General features: G+C 38.9%; 1 protein-coding gene across 2 annotated transcripts; it reads left to right on the forward strand.

The window, feature by feature from the left end:
- Positions 1 to 1,092: 1,092 nt before the first annotated feature.
- On the forward strand, positions 1,093 to 16,635 carry LOC121294160 (UBA-like domain-containing protein 1). Of its 2 annotated transcripts, XM_041217757.1 has the most exons (3): positions 1,107 to 1,381; positions 2,128 to 2,187; positions 14,974 to 16,635. In XM_041217757.1, the coding sequence occupies exons 1-3, from the start codon at positions 1,274 to 1,276 to the stop codon at positions 15,268 to 15,270; spliced, it is 465 nt and encodes a 154-aa protein (XP_041073691.1). In that variant the 5' UTR covers positions 1,107 to 1,273; the 3' UTR covers positions 15,271 to 16,635. The 2 variants fall into 2 exon arrangements, with proteins under 2 accessions (XP_041073692.1, XP_041073691.1); XM_041217758.1 differs by lacking the exon at positions 2,128 to 2,187 and having other exon boundaries at positions 1,093 to 1,381.
- The last annotated feature ends 1,783 nt before the right edge of the window (positions 16,636 to 18,418 follow it).

The raw sequence follows: 18,418 nt of genomic DNA on the forward strand, positions 1-18,418 counted from the left end.
ACGTGATCAGATGCTATAATCAAGGCACATTGACGTCCGGAGGGATGAAATCGGTCAAGGAGAACTTCAGAGTTCAAAAGAAACGCACACATTATGATCAAATGTACCTTGTGTTTTTAAGAAACAAAGCCATAACACTCATGTTAAGAAGCACCTTGTCTTCCGTCGACACTGGCTCCATGTTTGCCGGGTTGTAAACATTAAAATAAAAATAAAAAACAGTGCATTGTGGGATAATGTATTAGTCCATTGCGCTGCTAGGAACGAACCGAACTATTTCGATAGTGTTTGTATGCATTAAGCCCGACTAGTAAACATGAAACGGTACTGTAGTGTGGACGCTTTGCGCAGGATTAATTTGAGTAAGATTCTCGATATCGGTTGGACAGGGCCTTAAATGCATCCGTGGAGTGAATGTCATATAGTATGTCAAGGACTACACAGTGGACAAAACAGCTTTAGCTGAGGGAAGCAGTTTACTTTTTGTTACTTTCTTGTCTTGTGCTTTGGCTGATCAACTCCATTTTATGCTTGGCAGAACACGAACGCCTGTTTTGAAGCCACGCTAGTTTCCTTATGTGTTGCCAAGTTGGCAAAATTCCCACCTCACTGCAATTCCACGAGCACAACATTGACATCACACACACACAGAGAGCTCTTGACCTGACGGCTGCTGGCTCCGCCCCTTCTGCTTTCTATTGGTGCTGCGAGATTTGTTTACCTTATTTGGTAAGATAGTAACACAACGCGGCTGAGAATTGGGCAGCAGCTGCTGTCATTCATTAGCTGTTCCACACCAGAATTTTACAAACAAAGCGAGCCATGCTGGGAAATGTAGTCTAGCTGGTAAACAGAACAGGCGTAAAACGTAGAAAATGTATTTAGGAACGGTGTTTACGACAGTTTTTAATGTTTAAGGGACTTAGGAGTTGTGGTATGTTTAAACATGGGTACAGCAATAGCTGATGTAGTATGGGAAAAAAAGTATTGGCATCTTACTTGTCACCTTTTCCTAAAAATAATCTTCCGAATAACGACAAAAAAGAACTACAATTCCCAGGGTTTTTGCGTCCCTCCCATTCGCTGCCGTCAGCTGTCAATCAGGGGCAGACTCGCCAGACTGAGGACCTACAGTAAATATTTGTGTTTGGTAAGCCGGCTGTAATGGTGGATCACTGAGAAAAGAAACAAGGACCGAATAGCTGTAAAAGAAGCAAAACGACAAAGACACATTAAAAAAAAAAAAAAAAAAAAACACGAGATCTCAGTCAATATGGACGAGCTCAAGCACCAAGTCATGATCAATCAGTTTGTGTTGACCGCAGGTTGCGCGGCGGACCAGGCAAAGCAGCTTCTGCAAGCGGCACATTGGCAATTTGAGGTATGATTACTAGCATGTGTGGCTGTGCGTTGCGTACTATATATATAATATTATATTATATATCTATATATATATATATATATATATATATATATATATCACACACTATATATATATAGCGTGGACTGCCGTGTTAGTTGCATTGCATGCTGATGATATGCATGTAGTAATCCAATACAAATGAACAGGAGGATAATGATTTGTACAGCTGCTTCTTTTATATACATATTGTGTAACTGTTTTTCATTACAGTTAATTTTACAACCCAATGTGTAATATTGGAACACCTAACCTCGTTGTATATGGGTTATCTATTGCATTACTGCTCTAACATAAAACTGGGTTCTACACACAGTAAAGCAGACCCCCCCCCCCCCCCCCCCCCCCCCCCCCCCCCCCCCATAACAATAAGCATAAACGTTAGTGTAGAATTGTAATAACTCACTCTATTTTACAATAAGAACATTTCAATTGTTACAGTGTTTAGAATGCCTAGAAAGATATCGGAGCCAATCCACGATAACAAAAGAAAGTTGTTTCAAGTGCGGCGTATGGCAACAGGAAATAAATAAATACACAACAGTACAACGTGTTTTACCTTTACACACGATACCTTGTCTTTAAGAACAAATATGTGGTAAAGATCGTATACAGTATATTAATGTTTATACTGTGTGTGTGTGTACATATATTCTCTATATTCTCGATTGTACCCGAGAGTCTTTACTGTTATTTTCCTGTTTTAGACTGCGCTTAGTGCTTTTTTTCAAGAAACCAACATCCCGTACAGTCACCACCATCAGATGGTGAGTATATCTTAATGTATACGCTTACTGGTTTTTATTTATTTATTTATTTATTTATTTATTTCTAAAAGAAAAGCTTGTGTTGTTGTTATTATGTTATGGTCATTATCATAAATCGTGATGGCGGCTCCGCCATGTTGAGCAGCTGCAAGCTGACAAAAAATAAACACAAAGTACCAGGCGCACGTTTACATTCTAGTGCTGTCTCTTTTTCTTCTTATTTTTCTCTCATGTAAAATACTACGGGTTAACAAATGTGCTTGGAAATTGGTTTGCGAAATGTATTATTATTTGTTTAAACTGTGTCCATACAGACTATGAGATATGATTTAGCGAGGTTATATCATTGAGGGTTTGGAAATGTTATGTTTTTATATGGATGGGGGAGGGTAATCCAGGAAAGCCGTGAACATGACTTTCAACTGCTGTTTTGTACTGTCCCCTTTTGAGTAATAAATAACTGAACAGACACGTTTTTGCTCACCTCACTGTACGGCCTTGCTTAAGAAAAAAAACACGAACGCCAGTTTTATTGTCTGGTTTGAATTCCATTCTGTAAGTGGGGACGCGAGTAAATTGAAACTTTTTAATTTTATTTTTTTGAGACTCTATGAACCATTGCTACACGACCTATCCGATTTTCAACAGTTCAGAAAAAAAAATAATAATAAAATTGTGTTGCATATGTTAGTATTCAAGAATTACAATTATTTAGTCAATTATAGGGCAGGAATAAGCTTTGGGTTTTAATTTCTTACTTTATGTAGGCAAATGATACGAATAGATTGAAACAGGTATTACATCTGATTGAATGCGATGGCGGGTTAAATGAATAATTTAAAAAAAAATGAGGTTTTAAACATTTGTTGTTATTAAATATTCAGAAGCAGCGTTATGAAAATCAATTCATGTCACGCAGTCTAAATAAGGTTAAACATAAAGGTTTTATTTATTTTATCAACCTTTTAGCTATTATACAGTACACCATTTGTAGATTATTTATTTATTTTTACCAGTTGAAAGGGGCCCATTTTTTTCATGTTTTAAAGGATGATTAGTAAACTAACCATTGTGAATTTTTGGATAGGAAGTCCGAGACAAAACAAAATCTAAACAAATTATATATTTAAAAAAAAGGCTAACCATCTGTTTTCCTTAACGCTCAACTTCCTTACAGCGTTCTTAGGTCCCCCGTCTTCCAGAATTTAAATCCCCAAGCAGTTCCAGAAAGGCAAAACCTACAGGAAATATATCCGTAGAAAGAATAAATGCGCAAATGAGACTCCCTTAATAGTATTTTTTTTTTTTTTTTTTTAAACAGATCAAGTGAAGTGCCTGCTTATGATTGTCCGTCGTTGCCATGTACGCATGGTGCATAGAATATCCCTGCTTGTTTTTAATGTGTTTCTTTGGCACCATGACCCAATGTAACAGGAAGAAAAATTCAAGACGAATCCATTCAAGCATTATTATTTAAATTGCACATATTTTAAAAGGAAACCATAGTGCTGCGTCTAAACAGCTCCAAATTAAGCATGAAAACGCCTTGCAGTGACCAGAATGCGCACACAAATGTAATAGAAAAGCCTGTCATACCACTGTCGAAAGGGTCTGGTTGTCTTCGGTAGACAGACTGGTACTGACATAACAATTCTGCAAGGTGTCAAAAGTGGGGGGTGGGGTCCTAGCCATTATGAACTCCTGGCAAAGTTAATAACAAACATGTTTATTTAGTAAATACTGTAAATGCTATGATAAAGTATGATAAGCATGCAAAATTACTGTGCAAATTAGAATAATCCGATCCTGTGCTCCCTCATTATAACGCTGTAGTTAAGAGACCACGCTACAGTATTTGTGTTCTGCTTTCAGTGCAGGTCCTTGTGAAATGGCATGAACTTCCAGTTATGCTTCGTAGCGGTTTGTTCAATTAAAAGGGTTGCGTCCTCATCATGAAGGAGTGGCGCAAATGGCTTGCACATGTGTCGACAGGTTTGGGAAAAAAAGAACCCTTCTCTGTTAATTAGATTTTCGGAGACACTTTAATGTTTGCTTCTTTACAAGGTTCGGTAGGAGTATGTGGCACATGGAGAGCAGTAGGGACAATAGATTGGCTCCACATTATAGTTTAATTAGGTTTTAAAACCGTGCCCTTGGAGATTACAATGTAGCAGTGTGTTGCGCTGAAGATAAGCTTTCTGCTTTGTCAGAGTGGCACACATAAGTAACAGCTTGTAATAGCCAGTGCTTGGTATGTTAAAAGATCCTGGATGTGCAGCAGCAATGGCTAAGCCTACCTGGAAAGGAATTCCAAGGGCTCTTTATTTTCAAACAGGAGCACTGTCTTTTAACTTGATATTATTTCTGATGGTGCTAATGCACTGTGTAAAGGTTGAGGAAGATGAGGTTTTAGCCTACAGTCATGTGCAAGTTTACACTAAATTCTGTGTTTTGGCGCTTGTTAAACATCATGTTAACACCATTCCATTGTTTACATTCTCCAGGCAGGTTTTCACAGTGCCCTTCCTGTTCACTCCCTACCCTCCAGGGAGCAATAAAAAAGATTGTCTCGTTTTTTTTGACGTGTCGTTTTTTTATGATGCTGCTGCCGTTTTATAGGCATTGTTAAGGCAGAGCTGGCTTTTGTAGCACCGTTGTGGGTTTCACATCATATGGAATATGCAAAAGAAATATGTTTAACCTCCTATGGGGCTCTACATCTTTAAACTCCCCTGCTGTTGACTTCATTAGCATGTTTGCTCCTGCTTCCCAATAAGAAGTACTCCCTCATTTTATGACAAATCTCTGTACCATTCACTTTCAATGGGATTTCAGATTGCGATGACAGGGCACTGTACAGTTTAGATAAACAAATGTCCCAAAGGGACTGATTCTGGGAACTGAATGGCTCAAAACAGAAGCTGCACTAAACTGACTTTTTAAAAAAAATGAAGACCTGAACCTTATATCAAGAAAGACCAAAGCACTCTAAATAGTGATAATTAGAGGACTTATCCGGTATGCTTGGAGTCAACAGTCTCCCTCGCTAATGTAGCACCCTGGACTTCACCTGGGATTATAGATAAGAAATATATAAGGATATGTAGATAAGAAAACGTGGCTCATAGATCCTCATTTAAACAGTTGCTCATGACAAATTGTAATAGAAAACCTAAAGACAAGATAAGCAGATATAATTATATGTTGGTGTTCTTGACTGTCATTATTCCCCATATAGTGCAATGGTCTATATTCTACAAACAGATACATCAGCAATGAATATTTATCTGAATTACATTAAAAAAGGAGATCTGTGAGACCTTTATCGGAGAAACAGAAAGTTTGAAGTATGCTAGCTTTCAAGATCAAAGTGATCCTTTTCTTCCAGGTGGTAAAGAAAGTAATTTATTTGCTACAGTACTTTGACTGCATGATTATTTATGCAGATGTGCTGTTTTTTCCATTCCTCAAAAGCTTGTCTTTGTTTTGTGTTTGTGTTTTTGTACCATACAATAAAAGCTATTACCAGATAAATATCAAAGGCTTTGTAGTTGCAATCTGTATGTAAAATAATAGACGGCTGTTGGTCATTTCAAATGCATTGCTTTCATTAGGCTTGTCACAGGCTTAAAACGTGACCATAACATTGACAGAGCCTCACTGTTGTGAAATCATATAGCCTCAGAATTATTAACAATAGCCTGCAAAACTGCAGTTTGCAGCAGGGCGTGCGTGCGTGCGTGCGTGCGTGCGTGCGTGTACAGTACACTGGCAGAAGGGCTGAGAGAGCTCATAATACATCTGTGGGCCCACTGCAAAGGATTGTCTACAAAAACATTGACTCCCTTTTTTTTTGTAATTGCAGTGGTATTAAGAGCGATTTTTGCATGTTATGTCAATTGATGGCTAAATAACTGCTGTTTTATCTAATTCGCAAAGTAAATGGGAAATGTAAACGCAGCGATCTGTCAGCACCACTCTTTCTATAATCCACGTTTTGTGAGTTCTCATGCCTGATGCATGTCAGGATTGAGTTTAGTCCACTTCACTCACACACAGCCTTTATGGGAGGTGAAAGAGGAAACGGTAGGAATTTAAGCTCATGAGGCCATTTTCTAAGTGCGCTGTGAAGCAGGGGTCACAGAAATTCACCTGAAGCAGAGCTTATCTGTTGTAATGGGTTTATTAGCAGTCTGGATGTTGGACTGCTGCTCCCACCATGCGAGAGATCAGTGACAAGTCTCAGGAGGTAATTCACCATGAACCTTTTATCCGTCTGCCTGAGCAAGCAAAGAGAAGAACTGTGACAATTTAAAAATGCATCATTCAGCAGAAGTTCCCAGTCTGTTGAGTAAAGGGTGAACGGAGAGGAAGGCTCGCTCTGCTTGTGGTCTGTCTGCACAGGCTGTGCTTTCAGAAGTGGCCCAGTCAGGTTTAATTTCCACACATATTGCACCATTCATGCACTCTCTTTCTCTCTGTGGCCCTCTCTCCCCTGATCCTGGCAGGCTGGGCTGTGTTCACACAGGCTGCCTTCCTCGTGTAAACACAGACAGCACTATTGATTTCAAAAGGAAATGCGGCTCAGAGCCCAGAAAATGGCTCCTTCATCCACAGCAGACCTGCACAAGTATATCATTTTTAGGTTGTCTTTCAGTTTACAGCTTAGGTCAGGGAGCCGAGTAGCTTTTGGTGCTCGCTGTCTGTAAAGCTGCCCATTGATGGGAAAGAAACACACACACACACACAAAGTATTACATAAAAATCAGCCCCAACAAAGAAGTGCATGTGATGGGATAGTGGAGTGACAGTTAACATGTTTAGGTTGTCATTGCCTTATACTTAATGATATCTATAATATTTGAAATGCTGAAAGATGCTTAAAGATCTTGGAGTACTCCCAAGTTGTTCTGACCTCTAATTTCCCTCTCTGCTGTTTAATATGCATGGATCGTTCTTTCTTTCTTTCTTTTGTTCTTTCTTACAATTTTTTAATGAACTTCCTTAGGAAAATATTTCAGCACACCACGTGTGATGTGCTACTATACAGATGAGTAGAGAAATAAAAAGGAGAAGTAAATCACAGAGTGTGATTCAAATCATGTGCGCTTGTCATCATTCTGCAAACCGCCCATGACAAAGTCTTCTAGTGCACTTTGCTGAGCTTTGTATATTGTCTGACCACTTGATTAGGACCTGGATCTCATAACTGTTTCACTTGATCACACCTTAACATGAGGTGACACAGGCGCCACAACACACTGCAAGTTATATGGGGGGAGGGGGGAGATGTTAATCCATTAGATGCAATTGCTGTAGAGGGGTAAGCATTCAAGTTCATTCCAAACATGATCAGTAAGTTTGAGATCTGGGGATTTTGTGACCATATGAAATGCCTGACGTCTGTGTCATGCTCCATAAACCACTGGCACAAAATGCCGGCACATTGGGTGGGTGCATCAGGGTACACGTGCCCTTATGGTGATGGCAAGTTTTGATTGGACTCCCCAACAATGCTTAGTTAACCTATGGCAGGTTTTAATTTGCTCTGATTGCTGTTTCCCATGCTATTTACTTGTTTCCCAGGGTTTTATCATTCATTCTTACAATCCACTATGCTTTTCCCACAGCATGTAGAAGTCAGATTTAAAAGGGACCGACAGAGGGTCTTAATAATGAGCTGGTAAAATGAGGGAATTTACATCATTTTAGCAATCTGAAAAATTGAGTCATATTTCATCAAATTAAAAAGAATCAGACGTGGCTTCTTTAAGTGTTGCGATTCATTACGTAACACAGCTGTCTGTTCTTGATGCCAAGGTATTTCAAAGCAGGTCTGTAACTCTGAAAACCAGGTCCACTGTCTCAGTAGCAGTGGTGGTAATGTAATCCATTCCATGGGTTTGAATGTTGTAGTAAATGGGACTCCAGGGACTTCTATACTAGCTCCTCCAACACACTGACTGTCTGAACAGTCATGCACACACTGGGAACGTCTATACATCTCTGACTGTTCATAGCTGCTGGTCAGAGCTTGTTTACACATTCTGCTTCCTGTCTGTAATTCAGTTCAGATGTGTTAGTCAGCATCATTTTGTTTTAGTATTGGTCTGTCGTGGAGGAGGAAATTAAATACGCTTAATAGGTGGAAGCATTGCTAACTAAACTAGGCTACTGTCTTGGGAAACTTTCTGAATGAGCCATAATTAAATTTGCGAGACGCAGTCAGCACTCGGATATCCTTTACCCAGATACATCTCAGTCGCATCTTACCACCCTTTTATTAAGAGTAAAATCAATCCCCATTTTATGTGTATGTGTGCATGTATGTATATACCCGTCACACGTGATTTCCTGACTCTGTCACCAGTTTTCTGATACAAAGCCCATCTCTTCGATGTTACAATGTGCTTGTTTATCTGTCACAGCCTGTGTTTTTTTTTTTTTTTTTTGATGTTTTTTTTTTCTCGCAAGCCAAATCAGTCTGTCTGTTCAGCTACACAGCGCTTCCTCCAATTTCACATTTCATTAAACAGTGTTAGATACTGTGATGCATTTAAAAAAAAAAAATCTGTGATCTTTAGTTGATTTTTTGCTTTTTCATTTGCAAGTGAACTGTGACATTAGGGACTTATCAAGCACTATATTCTGCAATTTTGAATACTGATTTTGGATGCTGTTTTAATTCTGGAATTTTTTTTTTTTTTAAATCTTTTACTAAATTGCATTGCCTTTTACATTTTATGCAGTTCTGTGCATGGGTAACATTTTGATTTCATTTTGCTGTTGGATCATTAATGGAGAATTTTACGTACTGCTACATACTGATACTGTACTGTATTACAGTCCATGTGCCATTTCATTTGGCAAGTGATATTTTCAGAATCCTATTGTTCTGAATTTGAACATGTTGAAAATATAGCCTTGTGGAAGATGACTTATTTTAAAACACAGTCCTTTCAGCTTTGTATTTTTGACATTGTATCTTTTTTGTGTAGCCCTGAAAATGCAGACAAGGGTTGGAACGGACCAAAATGAAATACGCGTCGCACTCTTTTAAGTCAGAATGTTATAGGGTTGGATATTTGAGTGCTGACATGTCATTTTTAGAATTAAATACACTTGTTTACTATTAATAAATCACTATCAATATTTGCCAAACTGGCCAAAAAACAGACAATACTGTTATCATAGTGCACTTCGGTTCTGTAAACGTATAGTGTTTTATATGCAGATCGTTAACTTTAACACACATTTTAAATTGCCGTGCAAGGACTCCTTTGTATAAAACAATTAATAATTCACGACTGCAAGGGACACGCTGTTTAATAAAAAATGTGTTCTATATAAAGCAGGCTTTTCTAATTTGCTTGTCCAATTTCTATATATTCTATAGATACAGAAAGGAAAGCTGGGAGTCCAGCTGTGTGAGTGGCTGTTTTGAGAGACAACACCAGGAGGTTGGCTGGCTTTTCTGGGCCAGGCTTGGCTGCTGGTGGAGAGTTTCTAGGAACAGAGTTTCCCGGAATGTTGTGGACTGGCTGGCTGGCTGGCTGGCTGGATAGATATCTTGTGTCAATGTAAATCCAGATGTGAGCTAGCTGCCATGTCACTGTAGCACAATAATTTTCCAGCCCAGGGCTCTGTCCAAGCAGTTCCCCTGCCAAATATTCGAGCACTCCACAGCAGCCTTGGGGTAATAAATAAAGGGATGCAAACATGAACAGAAAGCAGCTCCGCTTGGTCGATTATCCTGGAGGCAGAGGTGAACTGGGCGTGTTGCTGGGATGGCAATAGGACACATGAGCCATTCACTGTGGATAATTGGTAAAATCTGGAATGGATCAGACTGCTATGCAATGAACAAGGGTCTGTTTTTTTCCATAACAAGGTGGCCTTTGGCAGTCTGCAGCAAAGTCAATTGCCCAGAATGGCCCATTTTGTAATTTTGTACTATCTTAGATGTGGAAGCACCAGGCAGGGCAGTGGAGGACTGATTCGATTTAAATAAACTGTTTTACCAATCAGAGAAGAAACAGATTTGCAACAGGGAGGTATACCAGTATATCTATATGCCGGTTTTCCTATATAAAGTTAATCCCCATTATAAAGACACTGCTCACACACACAAACATGCACAGTAACTTGCTGAGATCGTTCCTACAAGTACTTTACAAAGACACACTTGTTGATTTACAGTATTGGCACATAGAGAAAGAAACACACACAAACTTGTAAAGGTTAACCTGCTCCTGTTCATTTCATGGAAAACCCTTCTGTGACCAGAGGTAGTTTGGAGTGTGTTTAATTATTAAACTTTGCTCCACGCCTGTGAAAATCAGCCTCTGTTTGTGTAGACACTGGGGTTGATGGCCTCCATTGAAAAATCTGTTTTTATTTATGCAGTTCACTTCTATGGGAAAGTAGAGAGAGTTAATGCTATTCAAGTACGAATCAGGTTGCTGTTGATGTTTCACTTGTAAACACTGGTTAAACTACTATGCAGGCGTCATTTATTATATTTACATGGGATTTAAATGAGATATGGTGGCAATTTACAGGAATTCGAACAGGATAAATTTTGGTTCATTTAAGAAATTAAATGCATAAAATCTAGACATTTCTTTCATCAACATTAGTTCTAGTGTGATTATGTTGGGGTTAAGTGGCACAGCAGGCTAATACACTAGCTTTTGATCCTTGGAGGCCTGGGTTCAATTCAAGCTCAGGGCAGAAAGGATAAAACCTCATTGATTTGACCTTGCCATCTACTTACATTATGAAATATTTGTCAGACTGCTTTAGAAAGGCCCAGGACTGAATGACAGAGGGTGTTCAGGTCAGGCTTGAGGTGAACTGTGAGAGTCTGCAGCCAGTACTCTCATGAGCCTCTAGTGCACTAGATATAGCCACCCCACCCCCACCCCCACCCCATCATCCACCATCTGCACATATGCATGTAACATTGAATTAGAAACTCATGTTTTAAAGATTCTAGATCATCTCTACAAACTGCTTACTGAAGAAGGATCAAGCACATCAGCATTCCGTTGTCTCATGAAATCTTAATAAAGCTTGTTTAGATCTAACCAAGAAAGGTATAAGATTGACTGACAGTTATGGCTGACACCTCCCTCTCTGACCCACCTTGAAACTCTCAGGGTGTAGTCCAATGGGTGTCAAAGTTTACAGCGTGCAGGTATATTGCTAAAGCTCTGTACATTTCCAACACAAGCTACAGTACAGAAGACAAGAGCAAACATGTCTGTGATTTCTGGCCTCTGACTGTTGGGCAAACAGGTGACTTGTTCTTAGATTCTGATGCCTAGGCACTTGTTTCTAATCCTAGCTAGCTTGTAACTGGATTTAACCTTACAAAATATTGAATTCCCTCAGATTGCCACATGTATATCACATGTGGCAATCCCCCAATAAACAACTGGTTTGTATCATGATATGTAACTGTAAGTAATACATAACTGTACAGGCAGAAGCGATTCCTTGCTTTGCATTGGTATCATCAGTGAAATGTTTTTTTTTTCTTTCTAAGTCAGACCATTACTGTGTAGCATGGTGTGTGATGCAGCCCTCCTGCCCAGCAATAACAACTTTAAATCACATGTTAAAGAACAGAAAACACTGTCATTGTTCTGTAACACAGTTTAAATCGCAACCCTGTTATTTATTTACTGTATAGTTTTGAAATAAGTTATCCTTAGGCTGGGGGGAGTCAGTTTCCTAGAAATAGAAAGATGTCTGAAAGATGATGGATGTCTTGGGAGCTCGATAGGGACTGTTTCCAAAGGTTCAGTTAATACCATCTGTGTTCACTTCAGTGTGGTATTCAAATCTCCAACCAAAGTTTTGGCCTAACCCAAATTAGAAACCGAGTAATTCCATTTCAACCAAGCAATGGATCCACACAAATAATGGACTAACGTCTAGTAAACTTTAAGCCAAGGCGGCCTGGTCAACTTCAGCGAGTGGTCACTTGTTACTATGGCTACTGTGCCATCTTTTTTTAAGTTTAGCATCCCATAACTGTACACGGGGAATATATACACAAATGAAAGGAATTGCGCTCTGCCTTGTAAAATGGAATTCATTGCGTGTTCAAAGAGAAACATACTGTATAATAAGTTGGTAAAAAAAAAAAGATATATTATTATCAACAGTGATAAACATGTCAAATGAACGCTATCTAGTCAATTAAAAAAAAAAATAATAATAATAATTCTGGACACCAGTGCAGAAGTGGGATAAGTTTCTCAGAGCTGTTTCAGTGACTTAAAAATCTACGAAACGGTTCTGTGCGAGTCACAGCCTCTTGCATGACAGACTGTGGGAAGGGGTTTGTGAATTAGCTCCACACAATAGAGAGTTCTGTGCGGCAGTGATTGAGTGTGAAATAACTCCTACTCTGTCATTGAGAACGGATTAAAGGAAAACTGAGGGAGATTGGCTCAGAAAAAAGGTTGAAGATGGCTGCTTCATTGGGAGGAATAACTTTAGAAATGAAGCACAAACATTGTGTGTCAGCCAAGACTCCTTTCATCACACAGTTTAAAAAAAAAAATCTTTTAATGTATACAAATGTTTTTAAAAAGCCTTTCCATCATTGGCAGGGTTCAACTCTTTGCTTTTCAAATCCAAATTCCCTTTTAAAATCAAATCCAAATTCCCTTTTAAACAATTCCAACACAGCACTTATCAAAACTGCAATTCGTCTGTTAAAATGAGTTTCTCGCAGTGGCAAAAAATGACTTAAATTGAAGTCGCTGTTAGTCAATTAAATAGGCTTCAAATGAAAGCAGTTGAACAATCACGAAAATGACAGTAATTCTGTACAGTGTTAAAGGCCAGCAATCATGGAAGATTTCCTTTGAAGGAATTGGAATTGAGAATTGATTTTTAAAAAGGAATTGGAATTGAAAAACAGGAATTGACACTGACCTTGATAATTGGTGTATGAAACAAGGAACTGAGAGTGATCTGTCATGTGTTTTTAACAAGGAAACCCTGGTGCCTATCCCAAAAGTACCATGCCAGAGAGCCTGGCTTGAAATCTGATTTCTTTAACCTAGAGCAGTGCCACAGATCAAGTTTTAATGATTAAAAAGTTGACTACAGGAATTTCCAGAAATAAAATAACAAAGTAGGACTCTAGTTGTGCATCAGTGGCAAGTTTCACAAAGCAGTCTGCTAAATTCAATTCATGAAAATTAATGAACGAAAATAAGTTATCCTTTAATCATATAGACTTGCTGAGTGGATTTCTACTAAACTTTATTGTTCTATCATAAAATATTGTTTTTTGAAACAGGTTAAAATAAGAAAGTTTGCAAGCTAGCAGCCTGGTAAGTGCAAGCAGTGCTTTGTGAAACTGGCCCCTGATTAAGTGTCATTAAATAAATATGTAGGGGAGTTACATACTTGTGAAGACGAGAGGTGTTAATGTGTAGACAAGGTGCCAGGGGTATGTGTGCAAGTGTCCGAATATGATCTGGTAGACTCAGTGACCCGGTGTTGCATGCACATTGTGTGCTTCAGGATGAGGGGGAGAGAGTGAAGGAGACTAAGAGACAGATCTAATACTTCCATGTCAGCACTCTAGAATCAATTTATTTACAGGCTGCAAGGGCCAATCAATTTCTCTTCCGGGCACTCAAACTCAAGGTTGTTCCCACATTAGCAGAGACAAAAGGAAGACAGCTCGACAGCAAGGGTACTGAATCAGTAATAAAATGACACCTGACTGTGGGCCCATGCTATCCAGTGCAGTAGGAATGTATTTAAAATATCAATATTTAGTGTTCGCCAAGCAAGGTGCTGCAAGTTATTATGTCTTCTTCTGGTAAAATATATTATGGTTGTAAGCAAATAAATAGTTATAAAGTATACAGTACATTTGTTAGGTACTCGATTTTTATTTTAATTATGACCATCATTACTATGTGCAGTTATTTATTGCTAACACAGCGTAAAATGCCCAAAACAGTTATTGTTATTGTAGTTTTTTGTTTCATTTGGCATTTTGTGGATCCGCTATAAGGATGGTGGCGCCGTTCTTAAAATAATTGAGTGTTGGTGCTGAGCAAAGCGTTTTGACCTTGGGCAGTGGAATTCTAAACTGAAGGAAAGTGTTAGTTTCTCAGCGAGCTGCTCTGTGATTTGAACAACAGAGGGTACTGTCTGGCAGGGAGTGCAGTGGAGCCAATTGCGCCCGTTTTCATGCTTCGGGATTTGAGGGGGGGTCCTGGAGCAGGGTGGACAATAGGGGTCGAATGGGGCCATGGCGGGGGGCGGGGGGATGAAGTCATCAAAGGGAAGCTGTTGAGAACAAAAACATAAACAGTTTGAGGATGTGGAAGGAATGTCGGTGCACCCTGCTGGGACTGAGAACGAGGTGTTTTTCAGATCCCTGCTGCTTCCTTTAGGATTGTGGCTGGAGCTTTTCAATTTAAGTTAGTTTGTTGATGAGCTTTTGACAGCCCAGTAACAGTGCCGCAGTAGCGAGCAGGTTAGGAGCTTGATGGCTCAGCGGGCAGTGTACTTCACGCCTGTCACCTTACCCCAGGGGTGTCACGGTTTAACAGTTAAAATGATATAATTAACTACTGTAGTGTCTTGATGGAGGTTTAATTGGTTGAATTAAATAATTTGGAGTAGGGTTGGAACAAATACCAGAAGTGGAAGGGCCAATTATGTCTACCCCTGCCTTACACCTTCTAAACCAGTCGATTTCCTAAAAAGTCACCCCTCTCTCTTGCTCTTTCTTACCTGCAGATGTGCACTCCAGCCAACACGCCGGCGACGCCCCCCAATTTCCCAGACACCCTCACCATGTTCTCTCGGCTCAAGGCTTCCGAGAGCTTCACCAGCAGCAGTCCCATAGCCTCCATGGCCACCTCGCCTCCTCCTCAGGTTAGCTGGGCCATGACCCCACCACCCCCCAGCCAGCAGGGACTGTGGACTCCAAGGCAGCCCCCCTCACAGGCTCCCCCTCCTGGCTGGCCCGCCACCGTCACCCAGCAGGCCGCTTCTGAACAGAAGGCCAGCGTTGTAATGGAGGCAGAGAGATGAGGTCCTGGACCCAGGGCAATCGGTGGGGGCCGCGCATTTCTTTACTTTCTGAGAATGACGGGGGTGGGGGAGGGACAAGCAATGAACCATTGTGACGTGGACAAAAAAAACAACAATAACCAGCTGTTTTTTTTCCAGAATAATAGTTTAAAAAAAAAAAAAAAAAAAAGTCAAATAAGATTTTTTTTTTTTTTCATTTTTTAATGAAACCAACTCGTGTCATGCTGAAGCTAACCCAAGGAGAAAACTTTAGGCGGACATAAACCCTTTTTTGTTTAAATTGGGGGATCAAGTATCTTTGTCCAGTACAAGACCTGTGCTACCAGTGGTTGCATGAAGAGTGATGATCTTTTTGTTTTTTGGTAAAGACTTTGGACAGAACCATCCTGGAGACGTTATTTCCCAGACTGGCGTTGCAGTCACCTGACTTTCCAAAGCCAACCAATCAGGGATTAGCTGCTTTTTATCACATAGACACTAAAAAGACTCGCACTGGGTTCCAATAACTGTTTTAATTCTTGTCTGTACTCTTCAGGCAAAACACTTGTGATTTATTAGAGGGAGGGGAATAGGTTGAAGTTTACACATTGTACACTTAAAAAAAATAAATAAATAATAATAATAAAACTATTGTCTTCTGCAGGTATTGCAGAGTAGGTGTTTTCAAATCTTTGTTTTCTTTTGGTTTTATAATTTTTTTTTCCTTTTGTGTAGGTTAGTGCCTAGAAGCAACAACAAACAAACTACTGTTAGTTATTTTATTTTTTCTCTTTGTAAAATATGTGCCACCTGCATGACTTGTTCAAATGTACACTATACTTTGTTTTTAAATTACACAGTAATGCTTTTTTTTTTAATAAATAAATGTGTTTCTCGGGCAGATGAACTGCAGGATGTATTTATTTAATGGATTTTTAACATTTTTAAATGTATTGAATATTATTTTACTGGGATTGTTTTTTGGAGGGAAGGGTTAAAAAACATTAAACACAAACTGAAATTATGTAAATTCAGGGATGACATTTTCTCTGGAAGTTGGTTTAGTTTTTCATTGTTCGTTATTTCTAAAAAAAAAAAAAGCAAAAAAAAAGCAAAAAAAAAAGAAATACTCGTTGTAAGATTTTGATTTTTAACAAGCATTTTTGGTAAGAACACCAACATCCTCTTGTTTTTTTCTCTCTGTTTTATATCTTCTTATTGGGCTACCTTTAGGATTGCTTGTTCCTGAATAGTTTCCATGTATGTATTCTTTTACTCCCTCTATGACAGTATTGATGCCTTTCCCACAATATTTGTGGACTACCTGATAAATAATTAACTTATCATTTTTTTTTTGTGTTTCTAAATAAATATTGTGTGTCCTAATCATGTGACTTCTTTGTTGTTTAGAACCATACTGACAGAACAAAACTGGAATTAAAACTAAAACGTTTCTTATCATTCAATCATATTGTCCCATCAGCAATGCATAAATCAATAATCAACACAGTATGCTGTACAAGTAGAAAAAAAAGCTATACAAAAACACATCCAGTTGTATCATAATTGAAATTGACCTACTTATGCATGAATTCCAGCTTCTGATTTGCTAAGCAATGAAAGTCTGCATATAAATTTGTTAGAAAAATTGACTTTTACATTCTGTGATGCTATAGTTTTATGCTTTTTCAGTGTACTCACTGCTTTTCCATTTGTTGAGCTGTATTTAATCCTACAAAACCTCTCTCCCTTAAAAAAAATAAAAATGTTATATAAATCAGCATTCCATCATCATAAGTTGGATCCGATGCATTGCATCACAGGCGTCATCAAGCACCTTAATAATGCATATTGTAAAAACCCTCTGCTCTAAAACAGCACGTTAACAAGCAATACAACTGAAGCCAGATCTAAATGCATGAGGGAGCTGGGATATATATGTATATTTTTTTGTATATATTGCAAGTGTAACTTCATAGACAGATTCCTAATAGAAATACTGTGTTCTGTTCCCTGTATCATAGTAAAAGCAAATCCAGTGGAAACAAAACAGCCAGGCTGGCCTGGGGTTTGTAAAGTGGAGGTTAATGGCTGCAGAAACCTCTCTCAGAAGGGCTTTTCCTTCAGGTTTCTGTTGACTGAAATACAAAGCTTCTCCCTTGCAAGGCTTTCTGAGCCTAAGAGAGGAAGGGGTTTGATTTTGTGTTTTTGCTCATTTTCTATTTAGAGTGTGTAGTGGAGACCCTTTCCTGTAAGTCTTCTCCATGTAATACATATAACTCATACTAGTTGAGTTTAGTAGAAGTAAGCATAATGATGACGCGAAACAGTAAAAGATGATTTCTAGTAAGAGAGTGCAACGCAGCAGGTAAGAAACAAGCAACATATGAAATACAGATATTTATTTTACTGTCTGTATACGATTTCTGTGTCGCATCATTACAGAGCCATGACAAGTTAGGTGTGACGACAGAGTTCGTATCTCTTTATAGCTGTTTGCTCAGGGTGCAACTTGGATGCCAAAACTATACCAGTCTGGCAGTGACACAGACCTCCCAGGAGCTTCACTGTGGAACTTACTCTCAAGGCTTTGAACCTGTGCCCACAGGCTCCCTGGGAGGAACTGAAGTCTCATATTTCAAAATGTCAAACACCTTCAGTGCAGTATTTTTGGGGCTCATATTGCAATGTTAGGAACGTCACATGCAAATTTTTTTTTTCTATGCTGTTACATGAGTTACCAAGTCAGTGCACATTTAATTCCTCCGCTAAAAACACTAAATGAATCCCTCTGGTTTGTCATCAAGGAATTCATACCTGCAAATCTGGACAGGCTACGACATCGTTCTCGTCCTCAGTCAGGACAAGACTCGTGAGAAGGGACAGCTTTTTCGTCAGACGCATATTCTATCCTTACCAGGTGACACACTGCATTAGCATTAGCAATGAACATAATGTTTTGTTTTAACATTTTTAACCCTGACACAGCTAAAACTGGGCAAGTTAAAAAATTAAGCCCTTTGATGTTCTCAGGTCTGTGTGTCATTGTTGGTATCCTATTAGAAAATGAACTGATTTAAATCAGAATATTTGCTCAACTAAAATTAGGCTGTGATATTTATTGAAGTGGCTATTTTGATTTCAGTTATTTTACTGCATTTGTTATATA

This window comes from Polyodon spathula, chromosome 18 (genome assembly GCF_017654505.1).
Source record: "Polyodon spathula isolate WHYD16114869_AA chromosome 18, ASM1765450v1, whole genome shotgun sequence".
Taxonomy (NCBI): Eukaryota; Metazoa; Chordata; class Actinopteri; order Acipenseriformes; family Polyodontidae; genus Polyodon; species Polyodon spathula.

Coding starts and splice junctions, on each gene's coding strand:
- LOC121294160 (XM_041217757.1), top strand. CDS start 1,274: ATGGACGAGCTCAAGCACCAAGTCATGATCAATCAGTTTGTGTTGACC. Junction 1,382..2,127: donor CGGCACATTGGCAATTTGAG/GTATGATTACTA, acceptor TTCCTGTTTTAG/ACTGCGCTTAGTGCTTTTTT. Junction 2,188..14,973: donor ACAGTCACCACCATCAGATG/GTGAGTATATCT, acceptor TCTTACCTGCAG/ATGTGCACTCCAGCCAACAC.